At 34.5% G+C, this 16,017-nt stretch overlaps 1 protein-coding gene across 2 annotated transcripts in view; it reads left to right on the top strand.

Moving 5' to 3' along the window:
- Positions 1-16,017, top strand: part of FBXL17 (F-box and leucine rich repeat protein 17) — a 495,830-nt gene that overhangs the window by 24,927 nt on the left and 454,886 nt on the right. For both annotated transcript variants that reach the window (XM_060093227.1, XM_060093226.1), the window contains one exon: positions 8,954-9,085. In XM_060093227.1, the coding sequence (XP_059949210.1) occupies positions 8,954-9,085 (132 nt within the window). The remainder of the gene's footprint in view (positions 1-8,953; positions 9,086-16,017) is intronic.

Raw genomic sequence — 16,017 nt, 5'->3', positions numbered from 1 at the left:
AATGGGTAGGGAGTTTCTATTTGGGGTGATGAAAAAGTTTTGGAAAGAGTGGTGTTGGTTGCACAACACTGTGAATATAATGTCACTGAATTATATACCTATATATGGTTAAATAGCAATTTTCATGTTTGATATATTTTACCACAATAAAGGAAAAAAGAAACATTACTTGTTTTTAGATGCTGAATTTCTGTGAGATAAAGGAAAATGTCAGTCTCATCTATCTTTACATGTTCTAGTGATATTCAGTCTACTAAGTAAAGAGCAAGTATGTAACCTTTATGAGTATCTACCATGGGTAGGGCACTGTTCATATATTCTAACCATATTTTCATACATTTAATTTCTCTTTTGATTTGCAGCCACTCTGTGAGATAGGTATTATTTCATTTTTATAGATGAGGAAGCAGTTACAGAGAGACCATAAGTAATTTACCTGAGATAAAGTAATAAGTGATAGGTCTGGCATTCTTATCCAGGGATGTCTTTTTTTTTTTTTTTTGGTTGCATTGGGTCTTCTTTGCTGCGCATGGGCAGGGATGTCTTGAGTTCATACTAAATCCACTTATCTCATTTCCTCCCCTTTTCAGATTACATGACACTCATTTTATCCCTATAATGATAAGTGATATTTATAATGAGACTGAGAAACTAGAGATCTTGAAAAGCCTCCTTTATCAAAATGTGTTACATTTAGGTAGTTTAAGAATGTTTTAAGTATTCTGTTTCTAAATTAGCATCACGATTTGCAAAGGGAAGTAAATATATTTTGGGTGCGTTCTATATGACAAGCATTGTATTTTGTTTTGTTGTCCAATTTAATCTTCACAGCAGCGCTGAGGTATTTCAGGATGAAAAGTTGAATCTTTTGGAAGTTAAGTAACTTGTCCAAGTTCACATAGTTGGGAAGATATGGAGCCAATATTCTCTAAATTTTGCTTGATCTCTGAATCATGTCATATGGAATCATATCTAGGATTTTAAGCTGGAATTTTCAGTTCAATGACTAGAGAGAAAGTTTTCCATCTGTAACTGGGAGTATTGAGCCTTCATGTAATTCAAGAAGGCTTCTTTCTGGAAATTTATCTTTATAGTATTGAATACTTCTAAAAAGTTCCCTTCACATGAATCCTAATAAATAGTGTTCTAATAGCTTCCTTCTTTACCCATTAATAATAATAGAGATATAAAACATTTATTTAGTGCTTTTATATGCTTTGCAGTGTGCCTTAATAAGCATTTCCATTTGTGTTATTTTTTTTTAGATCTTCTCCACAACCCAGTGAGGTATAGGTAGGCATTGTTATAATTCAGCATAAACCTTCTGGGCCTGAGGATGGAAGTTGGTCAGTTAACTGAAAATCAGTTAAATGATAGAATCACAAAAATCAATATGTACTATAAACATTTTAATTAAAAAATGCTATGTAACTGTAGATTCATTAGTGAGTCTTTTGATATAGGGTCAGGGCCTTTTTCTAGAGTTAGAGATAGCTAGTTAGAGTTCAACTTTATTTTACTTAAACTATAACAATGATGTGGCACCCATGATTTTCAGTTGTTTTTTTTTTTTAATTGAAGTGGGACAGGTGGTCACTACTTATGAAGGAATATGGGTGCAGCTTGTTTTAGAATATGATTTTCCCAATATTTTGTAACTTTATAGTTGTCACAGAAAACTAATTCATCAGCACTTTTTTATGGCTTGCTTTCATTGAACATAAAACATTCAACCTACCTTTTTTAGCAAGAGCTTTCTTTTTCCTTCTCATTTGTCGGTTTATTTAATATCTAATGTAATTATGTTATAATAATTATAATTAGAAAAAACAGGTTTGGGAAGAAATATCACTTTCTCTTGACTGTTTTTTTTTCATCTCAGGTTTTATTGACATTTGCTGTTTCATTGTGTTGATTTTTTTTACTGTGACAAAATCTACATAATATTTACCATTTTAACAGCTTTTGAGTGTGCAGTTCCAGTGACTTTAAGTGTGTTCACAATGTTGTGTAACCATTGTAGGCTCTATTATAATTTCTAATTAGCATACTTTCTGGGCCTATCTAGCTACCTCCTGTAAGTAGAATCATACAATATTAACTCTTGTGTCTGGCTTATTTCACTTGCATAATGTTTTCAGTGTTTATCTATGTTGTAGCATATATCAGTTTCATTCCATTTTATGGCTGAATAATATTCTAGTGTATGTATAAACCATATTTTTTTCTACTCACCTGTTGATGGACATTTGATGGCTTCCCATGTTTTTAAAGTTAAGCTGCAAAAGTTTTTTTTTTTTTTTTTTTTTTTGCGGTACGTGGGCCTCTCACTGTTGTGGCCTCTCCCGTTGTGGAACACAGGCTCCGGACGCACAGGCTCAGCAGCCATGGCTCACGGGCCCTGCCGCTCCGCGGCATGTGGGATCTTCCCGGACCGGTGCACGAACCCGTGTCCCCTGCATCGGCAGGTGGACTCTCAACCACTGCGCCACCAGGGAAGCCCACTGCTGCAAAAGTTTTAATCACAGTATTTTAAAGTTTGAAACATTAATAAGTAACAAATGTTTCTATGTACTGGTACTAAAATAGCATTTTTGCTGGTTTTCTAAAAAATAAAAAATCTTTTTAGTGTGTAACAAATTAATCAAGTGATTATTCCATATATGTTCTCAATTTTCATTTACTCTTGAGTTTTAATTATACATCATACTAGTACAACTAAGAAATAGTATTGGTACACATTTTGGGAGCTTATGTAGCATATTTTCATTGTATTAAATGGAATGTTCTTTAAATGAGGCAAAGTTAGACAACATAAATCTAGGAAAAAGGTTCAAATTTGAGTCCTTAAAGAGGGTCAGATGAGTGGCAGTTTGAAAAATTTGCTTTCATATCTCATTGTCTGTACTACTCTACTACAAATGATGAAACTAATGAATCAAATTATGAAATTGTCATTTTTATGATTTCACAAACATGAATAGTTAGCATAGTTGGGTGAAGTTACTAGAAGATATGGATTGGGTTTTCTTCACTGTTTTCTTTTGCATGTGTATAATAGTGACGGTGGTGACATATTGGGAATGGAAAGTAGAAGGAACAGCTTCCCTCTTCTGTTGAAGGTGGCATACCTCATGTTTTAAAAATATGTTCTTAATACTGGTTTTGAGCAGATTTCGTGTGACATTGGAAGACCTGATCTTATTTTTATCCCAGTGGGTTCCATGTTCTGGTTTCAGTTACCTAGATTCTTTGTCGAAGTATATACTTCCTAAGGTGTTTGTTTTATTACAAAAATAACCCAGTAACAATGTATAGCTTGTTAAAACAAATTCTCTTTTGTAAATTCTCAAGGATGGTGTGCAAAATTTTAATTAAATTTTGAGATGCTGGGAAAATCACCTCCAACTATTTATAGAAAAATTTGAAAAATACCTTTGGAGTTCTTGAGCAAAATTGTGAATAATCATAAATGATTATTACAAAGAAGAAAAGAATAAATCAAAGACAGTCCTTTTTATATTATGTTTATTTACTTTAGTCCATTTGCAGTTCTAATTACTGTCATGTGCTAAAATGAACCATGGATTACTAGGTGGACTAGCTTCATTTAAGTGATAAAGTGGCTACTAACACCTTTTTCATTAAATGATTTCCTTCAGGGTTGACTGATGGGTGCCCTTGACACATTATTAGAGTTAGAGGAAGGCTTTTATTACTGTCCATCTGACTTGCACCTTTTCTAGGGAACTAGATATTGGACTTGTATTGATAAAGATTCAGAACCTCTTAAATGACATACTGGGCTTCTATGTCTTAGGTAACTAAGACCATTTACTTGGTGAAGAGTGAGAGTTAGGATTGTACCTGGCATGAGTGTCAGGTGCAAGTAGCAATGAAGGACAGGCTGGGTGTGAATGGATAGGTGTGGTTGGAGCTAAAATTTCACAAGGTTGATAACCTCTCTTACCTGGAAGGGCCCTCAGGGAGGAGTTTTCCAGTATCCAACCAAGGTGAGTGGTGGTATGCATCCCGTCAATATCAGCCAGATAGGTATCTTATGATGAGTAGTTATTATTTCAGAATGTTCTTTGGTAAAGTAGGAAGTGTTATGGAGGTAATTTTGAGGTGTTTGTAGATCCTTTAGCTGTACTGACTTTTTGCTGGGATAAGGTAAGAGGAGGGGGGGACTTAAGGAGTGGGGGACTTCCCTGGAAGTCCAGTGGTTAAGACTTCACCTTCCAATGCAGGGGGTGTGGGTTCAATCCCTGGTCGGGGAAGTAAGTTCCCACATGCCTCACGGCCAAAAAAACAAAACATAAAAAAACACAGAAGCAGTATTGTAAGAAATTCAATAAAGACTTTAAAATGGTCCACATCAAAAAAAAATCTTAAAAAAAAAAAGAGTTAATGGGGGTAAACTTGATACAGGAAGAGATCACCTGGCTGGTGCACTAAGTGTTGAAGTCTCTTTATTGCTCCAGCATCTCAATAAATTGACAAATAAGACACTGGAATAGTGACAGGAAAAACACCAACTTTATTACACAGAAAGGCTAGATTGGGAATGTTGCTTAGTAATAGAGTTAAATAGACTTGTTAACTCAAATGCTGGAGTTTGGCCAGGCGACCCAGTCGTCATCTACTAGGCTGGACCAGCAGTGTCCTGCAAATGTAGAAGTAGATGCTTGCTCCTTGTGGGCAGTTTGTCCTCAAGCGGAAAAAAGATAGAGATGAACTGAACATGTTCAGCTTATTAAATACAAACTAATCAGTGTAGAGACCAGAAGTTAGACCAGTTGAACTCTGTCCAGAAGAAGGAAGCAGTGGTAGAGAAGAAGCATTTGCCGTCTATGTCTGTATGTATTTTCTTGATTTATCCATTTTAGACCATCCCAGGGGTCCCCAACCCCTGGGGTGCACAGCAGGAGGTGAGCAGCAGGTGAGTGAAGCTTCATCTGCCACTTCTTATCACTCCCCATCGCTTGCATTATCACCTGAACCTCCCTCCCCTGCATCCGTGGGAAAATTGTCTTCCACGAAACCGGTCCCTGGTGCCAAAAAGGTTGCGGACCGCTGATCTCTGCTATTTCCTTGCTATGGAAAGATGAGGATTTAGCTCACTATCCTTTTCTATCTCCTATGCCCTCATTGTGTCAAAATAATTCTGTTATAATTTTTATTAAATAAGTATTCAGTATTTACATTTTATAATTACCTACCTTTTTTTCCCCTCTGGAATTTTGTTTTTATTGGAATGAATAAATGTCTTTTTGTCCTCATTTAGTTTACTTAGTTTTGTTTTTTTTTTTTTTTTTTTTGCTGTACGCGGGCCTCTCACTGCTGTGGCCTCTCCCGTTGCGGAGCACAGGCTCCGGACACACAGGGTCCGCGGCCATGGCTCGCGGGCCCAGCCGCTCCGCGGCATGTGGGATCCTCCGGGATCGGGGCACGAACCCGTGTCCCCTGCATCGGCAGGCGGACTCTCAACCACTGCGCCACCAGGGAAGCCCTACTTAGTTTTTATATCTTAATAGTGATGGAGTCCACAGCTTTCCCCCAGTTGCTTTAGTATACCTATATATATTTACTTAGTCAAATTTATTTTCTTAAAGTAGACAGCAGTCTGGACTTACTGTATATAACTACTCTTGCATTAATGGTCATCTTAGTACCTTATCTTCACCCTTATTCTCAATGTTTTCCTCACCTTGCTGTTCTATTAGATGTCCTATTACCTAGATGTCATGTGTTCTTTCTCTTGATGTATTCTCATGTTTTGTAGAGCACAGATTGTAATAGCTTCCTGATAAAGAATATATGGGAGGTACATCTTTTGAGAGCTTGCATGTCTGAAAATATCTCTATTCTACCCTCACACTTAATTCATAGTCTGAATCCTGAGTACAGTATTCTAGGTTTGAAATAATTATTCTTCTTAAATAATTAAGAAGTTTGTTGCCTTTTTTATCCTTAATCCTCTGTATGAAATCTGATTCTCACTAGAAGTCTAGAATATTTTTTATACCTATGATTATGAAATTTTATGATGATTTGCCTTGATACAGGTCTGCTTTTGTCATTTGTATTGGACATATGAGTGAGTCCTTTTAGTCTGGAAGTCCATATCCTTTCATCTTGGAACATTTTTTTTTTTTTTTTTGCTGTACGCGGGCCTCTCACTGCTGTGGCCTCTCCCGTTGCGGAGCACAGGCTCCGGACACACAGGCTCCGCGGCCATGGCTCGCGGGCCCAGCCGCTCCGCGGCATGTGGGATCTTCCGGGATCGGGGCACAAACCCGTGTCCCCTGCATCGGCAGGCGGACTCTCAACCACTGCGCCACCAGGGAAGCCCCATCTTGGAACATTTTATAGAATTATTTCTTTTAATTCCTCCATTTTCACTGTATAAACTTTCACATCCCCACATTTTCTGGAGGGTGCTTCTGCTGTCAACTGTGCATGGCATACCCCAATGACCCTATGGTTTACTCCCCTCAGTGAACTCCCGTCTCTTGCTATTGTGAGAGAGTGGGCAGGGGCAGGCTGTGCAGAAATGAGGAGGTGATCTGAGTGGTTAACTACTTCTTAAGTAGACTTTCAAGAATCCTGGTGGTTTTAACACCAACCTCGCCCTCACTGCCAGACATATGTGAGCTTATTGGGAGTTTTGTAGTGATTATCATATTGCTTTTCTGCTTTCCCCACTATTGGCTTTGGATTCAGCTTTCTTGGGTCTAAGTAACATGACATTGTAAGTTTGTTCTAGAAATATATGTGCCTCTTTAATGCATTATAAGATCTGGTAGTAGATCTAATAAACATGATGAATACTGATGAACAAAAATGATACTTCACTATCTGCAATAACAGTAGTGTTATGTGAAATTATCTTTGATTTCTGTTGTTTACAGAGTCACACACACTGCTAAACTACTGTGATTTTCTGTTTAATAAGTGAAGGAAAAGCTAAAGTTCATTTAGAGAATAGTAAGAAAATAAAAATGTACTCTTTTTTTTTTTTTCTCATCCATTTTCCTGGAATCCCTGATTTCCACCTGTGGACCCAATTTAGAACTCTTGAATTAAATAGAACATGATGGTATATGAGACCATAATCATGGTTTCCTTTATTTGTCCATTTTTCAAAGAGGCCTCTTTACAATGAATAACTCTGATCAGCCTTTTCATTCATTCAACAAATATTTACTAAGTATCAACTGCCTGTAAGACACTTGGGCACCAGGCCTATGTTAGTTAAACAAGCTTCTGTCTTCATGGAGTTTACATTTCTAGTGGAATATATAATTGGTTATAGTGTTACCTAGATTAAAATAAGATGGCTTGTATATATCACCATCCCTGGAAAAACTAACTGAAATTGCATATCTTTCTGATAATATCATTACTTTACTTGAAACAGGACTTGAAAGTTTTTATTACAAAAATATTTATTTTTAAAAAGATGTGAGAAGACTGACAGAAAAGAAAAAAAGAACAGTACCCATTATTGCACTGATCAGAAATAACCACTGTAAACACCTTGGTGTATATTTTATCTCTTTTCTATATACATGTGTATAATTAAATATGTATATGTATATTTAAATGTGCCTAATTTGTTTATAAAAATTGAATTGTAAAATAAAAACATGTACAGTTTTTATTTGTCAAGTGTTTACTTCAATTTAATGGCTATATAATACTAAATTTTATGAAAACACCCTAATTTATAACTTTAGGTTTTCTGTATTTCACTATTTAAAAAAAAATTCTTGTGCTAATTTCTTGAAGCTAAATCTTACCAAACACCTTTAGTTAATTATTCCAATAGTCTTTATGAATAATTTTAAATATATGGAAAATTTGAAAGAATTTTACAGTGAACACCCGTATACCCACTACATCGATTGTATAATTAACGTTGTAGTATGTTGACTTTACTATGTATCTGTACAATTATCCATCCCTCTTACATTTTTTGGTAAATATTTAGAAGCTGAGTCATAATTTTCAGGCAAATTTTATAAAATTTTTTCATTTATGCTAACTAGCCCTCCAAGAAGAATTTTAGTACTAATTTTACACTCTTACCAGTGGTATATCAGCACACTTTGAACCCTTGCCAAACTGGATTTTATTGTCTTAATGTAATTTTTTAGACAATTTTTGATATATAGGTTTTTACTAAAGTTTATTATTTTATCTCTAAGATGACTTTCTTTATATGTAATACTTATAAAACATTTATTTATAGTTTGCTTAGATCATCTAATTTCTACTGTAGATTTTGAAAAGAAATTATGTAATTTGTTCTTTGTTGTACTTAATGTTTTTTAAGGGGAACATTGTACCTGTTCAGTAACTATTTAAGGTACACTTGAGATTTCAATCAGGAAATCACTAGTCCTTTTTTTTTTAGTTTATGCAATAAGTGCGTAAATAAGTATTAACTAGAATATTGCCTATAGCATATTCAGTCTTTTTTCTCTTTCACAGAGTAAATGAACCGATGGAGAAAAATGATACATTGGGGCAATCAGAACTAGAAGTAGAATCTCCTGAATTAAATATTCGTTCACTCACTGGACCTTTGTCTCACTTCTTGGACCTTGGTTTTATTCCTTGGACCTGTGTTCCACTCAGTCTAACACTATCACTGATAAAAAGACTCAAGAGAAATTAAGACATGAATTTGAAGTGTTATGGAATCTAGGCACCTAGGTGGGCATATAGTATATGAGGCAGTTGAAGCAAGAAGATAATTAGAAGGTGAAAAGGCTTACACAACACTATTTTAAATGATAGATTGCCTACATTCTATTTTAAGAGTAATTTATAAGCAATTATTTAACTTTGGTATGGCTATTTAAAAAAATTATATGAAAATCCCACTCGAAATATGTCACGTTTGTTATTTTTGGAGCATTCAGTCAAATCTCTTTGTTTACAGCTGGGCTCAAAATGCAGAGAACTCAAAGATATTCATTTCGGCCAGTGTTACAAGATCTCAGATGAAGGCATGATCGTCATAGCTAAAGGCTGTCTGAAATTACAAAGAATATACATGCAGGAAAACAAATTAGTAAGTACTTGTTAACATTCCTGTGTTTTTCATTTTGTTTCTAACTCTTGAATTCCTTATAACTTAGCTTATAAATTTTTTCTGCTTATTTTTTGATGGTTTAGAGGCAGATTCTACTTAAAAGCAAGAATCTTCTCAAAACAATGATTTGTATAAATTGATTTTATAACTGTGGGTGCTTGTATGTGGTAGTTACATGTTAAAAATTCTTCATTAGCATGTGCTAATATGCTTTTTTCTAAACTCTGACAGTGGAAAAAATTAATTTGAAAAAATTAAATTTGGCTGCCAAACATAAGTATGTAGTTGTCGTTCCTTCTGATTCCCCTAGGGATTGTAGTAATTTTAGATAGTTAGGAATTTTTAATATTCAGGAAGATGTATGCTTGTGAAATAGAGCCTTCACTTAGTATGGTGTAAAATAGGACTCAGTAAATTGAGACAGATAATCTTGTTTTTAGTTGTAAAGACTACTAATTTAGTTACATAGGTTTTACATTATATTTTAAGCACATGTGTAGGTAACTCATTTACACTTATTGTATATTATAAATATATTTAAAGCCATGTAATTTTCTCTTATTGAGATATACTTTATATATCATAAAATTCACCTTTTTAAAGTGTACAGTTCAGTGTTTGTTAGTATATTCACAAAGTTGTGCAGTCATCATTACTAATTCTAGAACAGTTTTATTATCCCAAAAAGAAACCTTGTGCCCATTAGCTGTCACTCTTCATTCCCCCTTCCTCTAGCCCATGGCAACTGGTAATCTACTTTCTGTGGACTTTTGTCTGTTCCAGACATTTCATATAAATAGAATCACACAATATGTGGTCTTCTGTGTCTGCCTTCTTTTACATACCATATTTTTTCAAAGTTCATTCCTATTGTAGCATGTATCAGAGCTTCATTCCTTTTTATGGCTGAATAATATTCCAAATCCATTTAATTTTGCTTTGATAGGTATATAGTACAGGTTAACAGAAAAAGTTGTCACTGGGGAGGCATTAGTAGAGTTCTCAATGTTGAAAAATACTGTACATTAAAATGTAGGCAAGGTGGTCCTGAATATGTATATTTACAAAGAAGATTTGCTTTTTAACTGTATCTTCAAAATAACGAGATCTTTTTGTTGCCCCTTGGAGTTAGTTTACAAAATTTACATATTAATGTAAGTTTTGAAAGGTCTCTAGAAGCCTCAGCACTTCAAGTGAGATAATGCTTTTTTTTTTTTAAAGATTACAGTTAGAAAAGTTGAAATACTATGAATTAAAAGTAAACACTTTTATTACCATGTAGAATTATCTTTTTCTGTGAAATTACACAGTAAAAATAGTTCCTATTCCTGTTCACATTTAATACAAATTTAATAATCACTCCTGAGACATTATGTTCTTGTGGATAGAGTAGGGTCTTCTGGGTAAGAGAGAATGAATTTTTGAATCCCAGTATCCATTTACTTGCATTGTGACCTTGGGAAAGTTACTTAAGATCTTTGAACCTCCTTTGCAAATGGGGTTATTAGTATTTGTATTTTTGCAGGTTGTGGTTTTGAGGATTAAATGATATAATGTCCTTAAATTGTCTAGTATAAACTCTGACTCATAGGAGACAATAAAAAACTAGTAGTCTTTATGAGAACTTGACCATATTTGTTGTCCATTGGTTTCCACTTTACACTCAAGATAAATTAAAAGATGGTAATCCCAGCTTACAATTTTTATATTTCTCACATAATGGGAATATTTGTTGAGTGATTAATATTTGTTTTCTTGTTGAGCAAAACCAGAAAAACATTTTTCTTGACACATTAAAAATTTTGGTCAGTGGTTTTTCAAAGGAATTAAACCATATGTTTTGAAGGTTCTAGTTATGTTCAAATTTCTTTAATATTGTGGTCCATTAGAAAGGTGTTATATACTTAAATGCTAAGGGAATCAGTTTCCTATGTAGCGTTATTCAGTAAACATTTTGATTTCATTGAAAATTAGAAGTGATTTTGCTAAATCTTAAGTTCAGTTCAATGAAATTCTTTCAAGTTAAGGTTTTTAGAAAGGGAAATTTAGAATAGTATGAACTCTTTCTGTTGAACAGTTGAGCTGTTGATAACTGGTCTCCCATAGGAACTTTAGTTTGTATTTTTAGAATTTATGAAATAAGGAGAAATATTTGAATTACTTGCAAAGCTACAATTTTAAGTAGATTGGGTTTTTTCACTCTGAGATGTATTATTGTTAGTCCTTTAATGACGAATATTTTAAAAAGAGTGAGTAGAAATAATAGTCGGATTAAACGCAAATAATATTTATATATGCATATATATAATTATACCGTATATTTAATTACAGACAGGAAATAGTAAACATCATTAAATAGGATAAACAACTAATAGAAATATTCAGTACTCAGGAGAATATTGTGTCTGAAAGGATGCCAGCAGAACTTTACCTGTGCAGATATTGATCATTAGCTAAATTATTTCGCTAATTCTCTTATCAGTCTTCTCAAAAAGAATCTTCTCAAAATAATATTAGAGTTTTATTGTTATTGCTAAAAATAATCGTAGCATAGTGCTTTTTTAAAGTATAAACTTTGCTGACTTTAAAATATCGAATTGGTTGTTTTTATACGTTGACAGTATATGACTAAGTATACATTTTTTTCATATTATATCTTGGCCTTTAGATGGCAGCATTGTCTTTGTATATTTCAGTGACATAGCTTTGTGTCCTTGATGTAACTATAAAGATAAAATGCTCGTACATGGTTTCTGCAGATATTTATGGTTTATTTTTAATTTTGTCCTTTAGATGGTTTTAGGGAAATTTTTTAAAAAAATATGAAATAATAGTTGCATCTAGAGTGTTACGAGGTGAACTTGCTATCTTACACAAAGTAGCAAGATACTTGAATATTCTTATTTGTGGCACTGTAAGTAAGGTACACTTTAGCATAGAGAAAGGATTCCTGTATTTATCACAAGGAGTTTTATTCAGGTGGAAAGAGGACAATGATCTGACATCTTAGTACTCAGATGATTTATGGTGAGGCAAATAATTGAGGACATACATGTAAAATCTTACCTCCAAAGAATGAGTTTTTGTTTTAGTAATTTTTGAGTGAGACAACTGCCATGCACCTACATGGATGTATTTTGCATTTGTTATAAAACTGTTGTATAGACTATAAAAACAGATCTGAGGAATACAACTATAGTGAGTGTCTAGCATATTATATCCAACTGTCGCCGTCTTTTAGCTATAGCATTTATATCACTTCTGTGCAGTAGTGGCTACAAAATTATTTTAAAGCCATATTTAGTTTGTGTGTATAGTTATTGATGATCTAGAAACTTCATTAAGTATATTTTCTCTGCTTCCTTACTCTCCTTGCTCCAGATTCTGCTTCTCTACTTTTTGGACAGAAGCTCTTTGGGCTGCTTTTTTTTAAAACATTTTTATTGGAATATAATTGCTTTACAATGTTGTGTTAGTTTCTGCTGTATAACAAAGTGAATCAGCTGTATGTATACATATATCCCCATATCCCCTCCCTCTTGCGTCTCCCTTCCACCCTTCCTATCCCATCCCTCTAGGTGGTCACAAAGCACCAAGCTGATCTCCCTGTGCTATGTGGCTGCTTCCCACTAGCTATCTATTTTACATTTGGTAGTGTATATATGTCAGTGCCACTCTCTCACTTCGTCCCAGCTTACCCTTCCCTCTCCCTGTGTCCTCAAGTCCATTCCCTATGTCTTGGGCAGCTTTTTATTTGGCTGTAAAATGATGGGGTCAGATAGATTATCTACATTTGTTATCCAACCTGATTTTCTAAAGTACTAGAATTTTACGATTTTGAAAATGGCTTCTATGCTAAGTTCTAGGGTCAGCATATTTGATAGAGATCTCTATGTCTTATATTTATTTGGCTTATTTTTTAACACCTTCTACTCTGTAGAGTTGAGTTATGAAACTAGTATAGATTTCTGAGTTACCCAAGAAAGTAGTAATGTATTATGAATAGATTTTAGAAAGTTTTAGGGAAATGGTAAATGTTTTCTGGTTAAAATTTGATTTCCCAATGGTTAATTATGACCTTTTACTTTTTTCAACCTCCTGGTGAACTATTTTACTAGTTTTACAGTTCTGTGCCATCTCCCATAGTCTTTTGGCTCTTGCTGTAACATTATTTGTAACATTTTTTTTCACTGTTTTTAATTTTATTATCCTTTGGAGGCTTACATGTATGACGTAGGACCTAAATTTACCTCTCTCTGCTTCCTTCTGGGATGAATGAGGCAAATACTGAGTGTGAGTTGAATTGAACTCAATTCATGTCTTGATCCTACTGTTTCTTAATCATGTGATTCAGTTAGTTATCTTAATTTTTGTACTTTCATTTCCTTGTTTGTAGAAAAGATATAATACTACCTCAGACTTGTTTTTATGAGGATCAGACTAAATGAGATTGAGGTGAAGTACAAAATATATGGTCCCAAACGTAGGAAGTTCTTTAATAAATGTTTTTTTTTTTTCTTCCTCTCCGTATCAGAGTTCACTTTCTGGAGTCTACCAGTTTGAATTGGGCTGTGTCAGTACCTACTGTCACTTACTATGTTCTGATTTCATCTGTTAGTTACCCACAGTTTAATTCTTTTTTTGCTGCTTGCTGTGATTGTGAGGTTGTTGCAGCAGCTAAGTGAATAGACTGGTAGCCATGTTATCATCAACTAGGGTAAGTAAGGTAAGCATTTGCATCAGAGCTTAAATAACAGTAACTAATTCAGCATTATATTAAGGCTTGCATTTCCTGACTCTTTTACTTTTCAACTTTGAGTTAATACATTAAGGGATTTGGTCCCTCCTACCCCCCAACACCCCCAATACATTCTTGTTATCTTATTCCTCAGATACTCCTTGTGAAGTGAGTTTACTTGTAATCCCAGACATAAATAATGTACATTTATGAAGAATTCCATTTTATTTTTTTTATTTTATTTTTTTTTTTGCGGTACGCGGGCCTCTCACTGCTGTGGCCTCTCCCATTGTGGAGCACAGGCTCCGGACGCACAGGCCCAGCGGCCATGGCTCACGGGCCCAGCTGCTCCGCGGCATGTGGGATCTTCCCGGACCAGGGCACGAACCCGTGTCCCCTGCATCGGCAGGCGGACTCTCAACCACTGCGCCACCATGGAAGCCCAAGAATTCCATTTTATAAGTAAACACTTCAGCCTCCAAAGTCTCCAAGGGTAGATATTCGCCTTCATTGCCCTTTCCTCTCTGAACGGATGAGGCATTTACTTACACCGAGAGTGGTAGTTTCCAATAAACAGTGATACATGAATATGGCATTCTAAAGAAGGTGACCTAAAGTTAATAAACTTCATCTTGTTATTATATACTTTCAGTATTTTGCTGTCATTTTTTGATATCTAAAAATATTTAATAATAGTTAGCTCATTGACTGTTTATAATGTACCAGGCACTGGGTAGTTTTACATAATTAATCCTCACAACCACCATATGAGGTAGCTTACTTTTTAAATTTTTTATTTATTTATTTTTATCTTTTGGCTGTGTCTTGTGGCATGTGGGATCTTAGTTCCCGACCAGGGATTGAACCCCCTGCATTGTAAGTGCAGAGTCTTAACTTCTGGACTGCCAGGGAAGTCCCCATGAGGTAGTTTATTTTTATTCCATTTTACAGATGAAGAAATTGAGGCCTAGAAAGGTTAAGGAACAACAGATAAATATCAGAGTCAAGATTCTAACCCAGATCTGTTGGATTCTCAAAAGTTTGTCCTCAAGACCTTTGATTGCATGGATACATCACAGGTGGAGCTAATCCATATATGCCTTTGAACCAAGCAATAATTTCCGAAAGGCATTATCCCCATTAAAACACTTAACGGTCAGGTGTTGTGAGACATCAGAGGAGGAAATTAGCTATTAGCATGAGCAGAAGGATGATAACTGATTTTAGGGGAAGCTGCTAGTACCAATGGAGATACACTGAAATCTTTTCTAGGAAAATTAGTAAAATTACCAAAGAGGAAAACTGTCTTCAGGATAGTATTTAATGTTGGTTTTAATACTGTATAAATGTGAACCTAATGAACTTTTGTAGAATTGCACTCATTATGCAAAATTTTTTACTTGGCAGAAACATAATATTGTGTTTTTTGTGATACTTGGATTCAGAAGCTAAATACCATTTCATTTTTGTTCGATGTATTTAATAGAAATTTTAATGGATTAATGAACTGGTAACTTTCTACTCTGTTCCTTAACACTGTTTCAGATGTTTCAGTGGAATTAACATTTGAATACCTACTATGTGCCAGGCACTATGAGAAGTGTTAAGGAATTTAAAAAGAGTTATATTGCCAAAGAAAGAATATCCTTTTCTAGTGATAAGTGCTATGGAAATGCCAATCGCAAAATAGTTACTTGTGTGAGAGATTAGGGAGGAATCAGGAAATCCTATAAATAGTAGGTGACATTTATAACTGGATCTTGAATGATATATAGTGATGTGGCAATTGTGATGCAAGCAAACATTTTTTTGAGGAAAGTGATATCATTAACAAAGATAAGGCATCAGGAAGATATGTGGAATGTTTAATAAGTGGTGGGTGTTAAAGTAAGATTAGGATTATATCAGGCTGGTGGGCGAAGTGTTCATAGTTGGGTCTCTAAAGGAAGGTGGGGACCAGGTTGTTAAGTTTCTTGAGTGTCATGCTAAGAAATTTATATTTCTCTTGGTAATTGGGATTATACTTGGGATTTCAAATGTGAGAGGTGATCAAATTTTTCGGTCTTGTATTTTTTTTTAATTTTAGGAAATTAAAAAAATTTGGAATACTGAAAAGAGTAATAACATATATATGCCCATCACCTAGGCATCGACAGTTGTTAACATTTTGTTA

The sequence above is a fragment of the Mesoplodon densirostris genome, chromosome 3, assembly GCF_025265405.1.
Source record: "Mesoplodon densirostris isolate mMesDen1 chromosome 3, mMesDen1 primary haplotype, whole genome shotgun sequence".
Classification (NCBI taxonomy): domain Eukaryota; kingdom Metazoa; phylum Chordata; class Mammalia; order Artiodactyla; family Ziphiidae; genus Mesoplodon; species Mesoplodon densirostris.
Note: the sequence above shows the minus strand (reverse complement) of the source record. Positions and strands in the feature narration are given on the sequence as shown.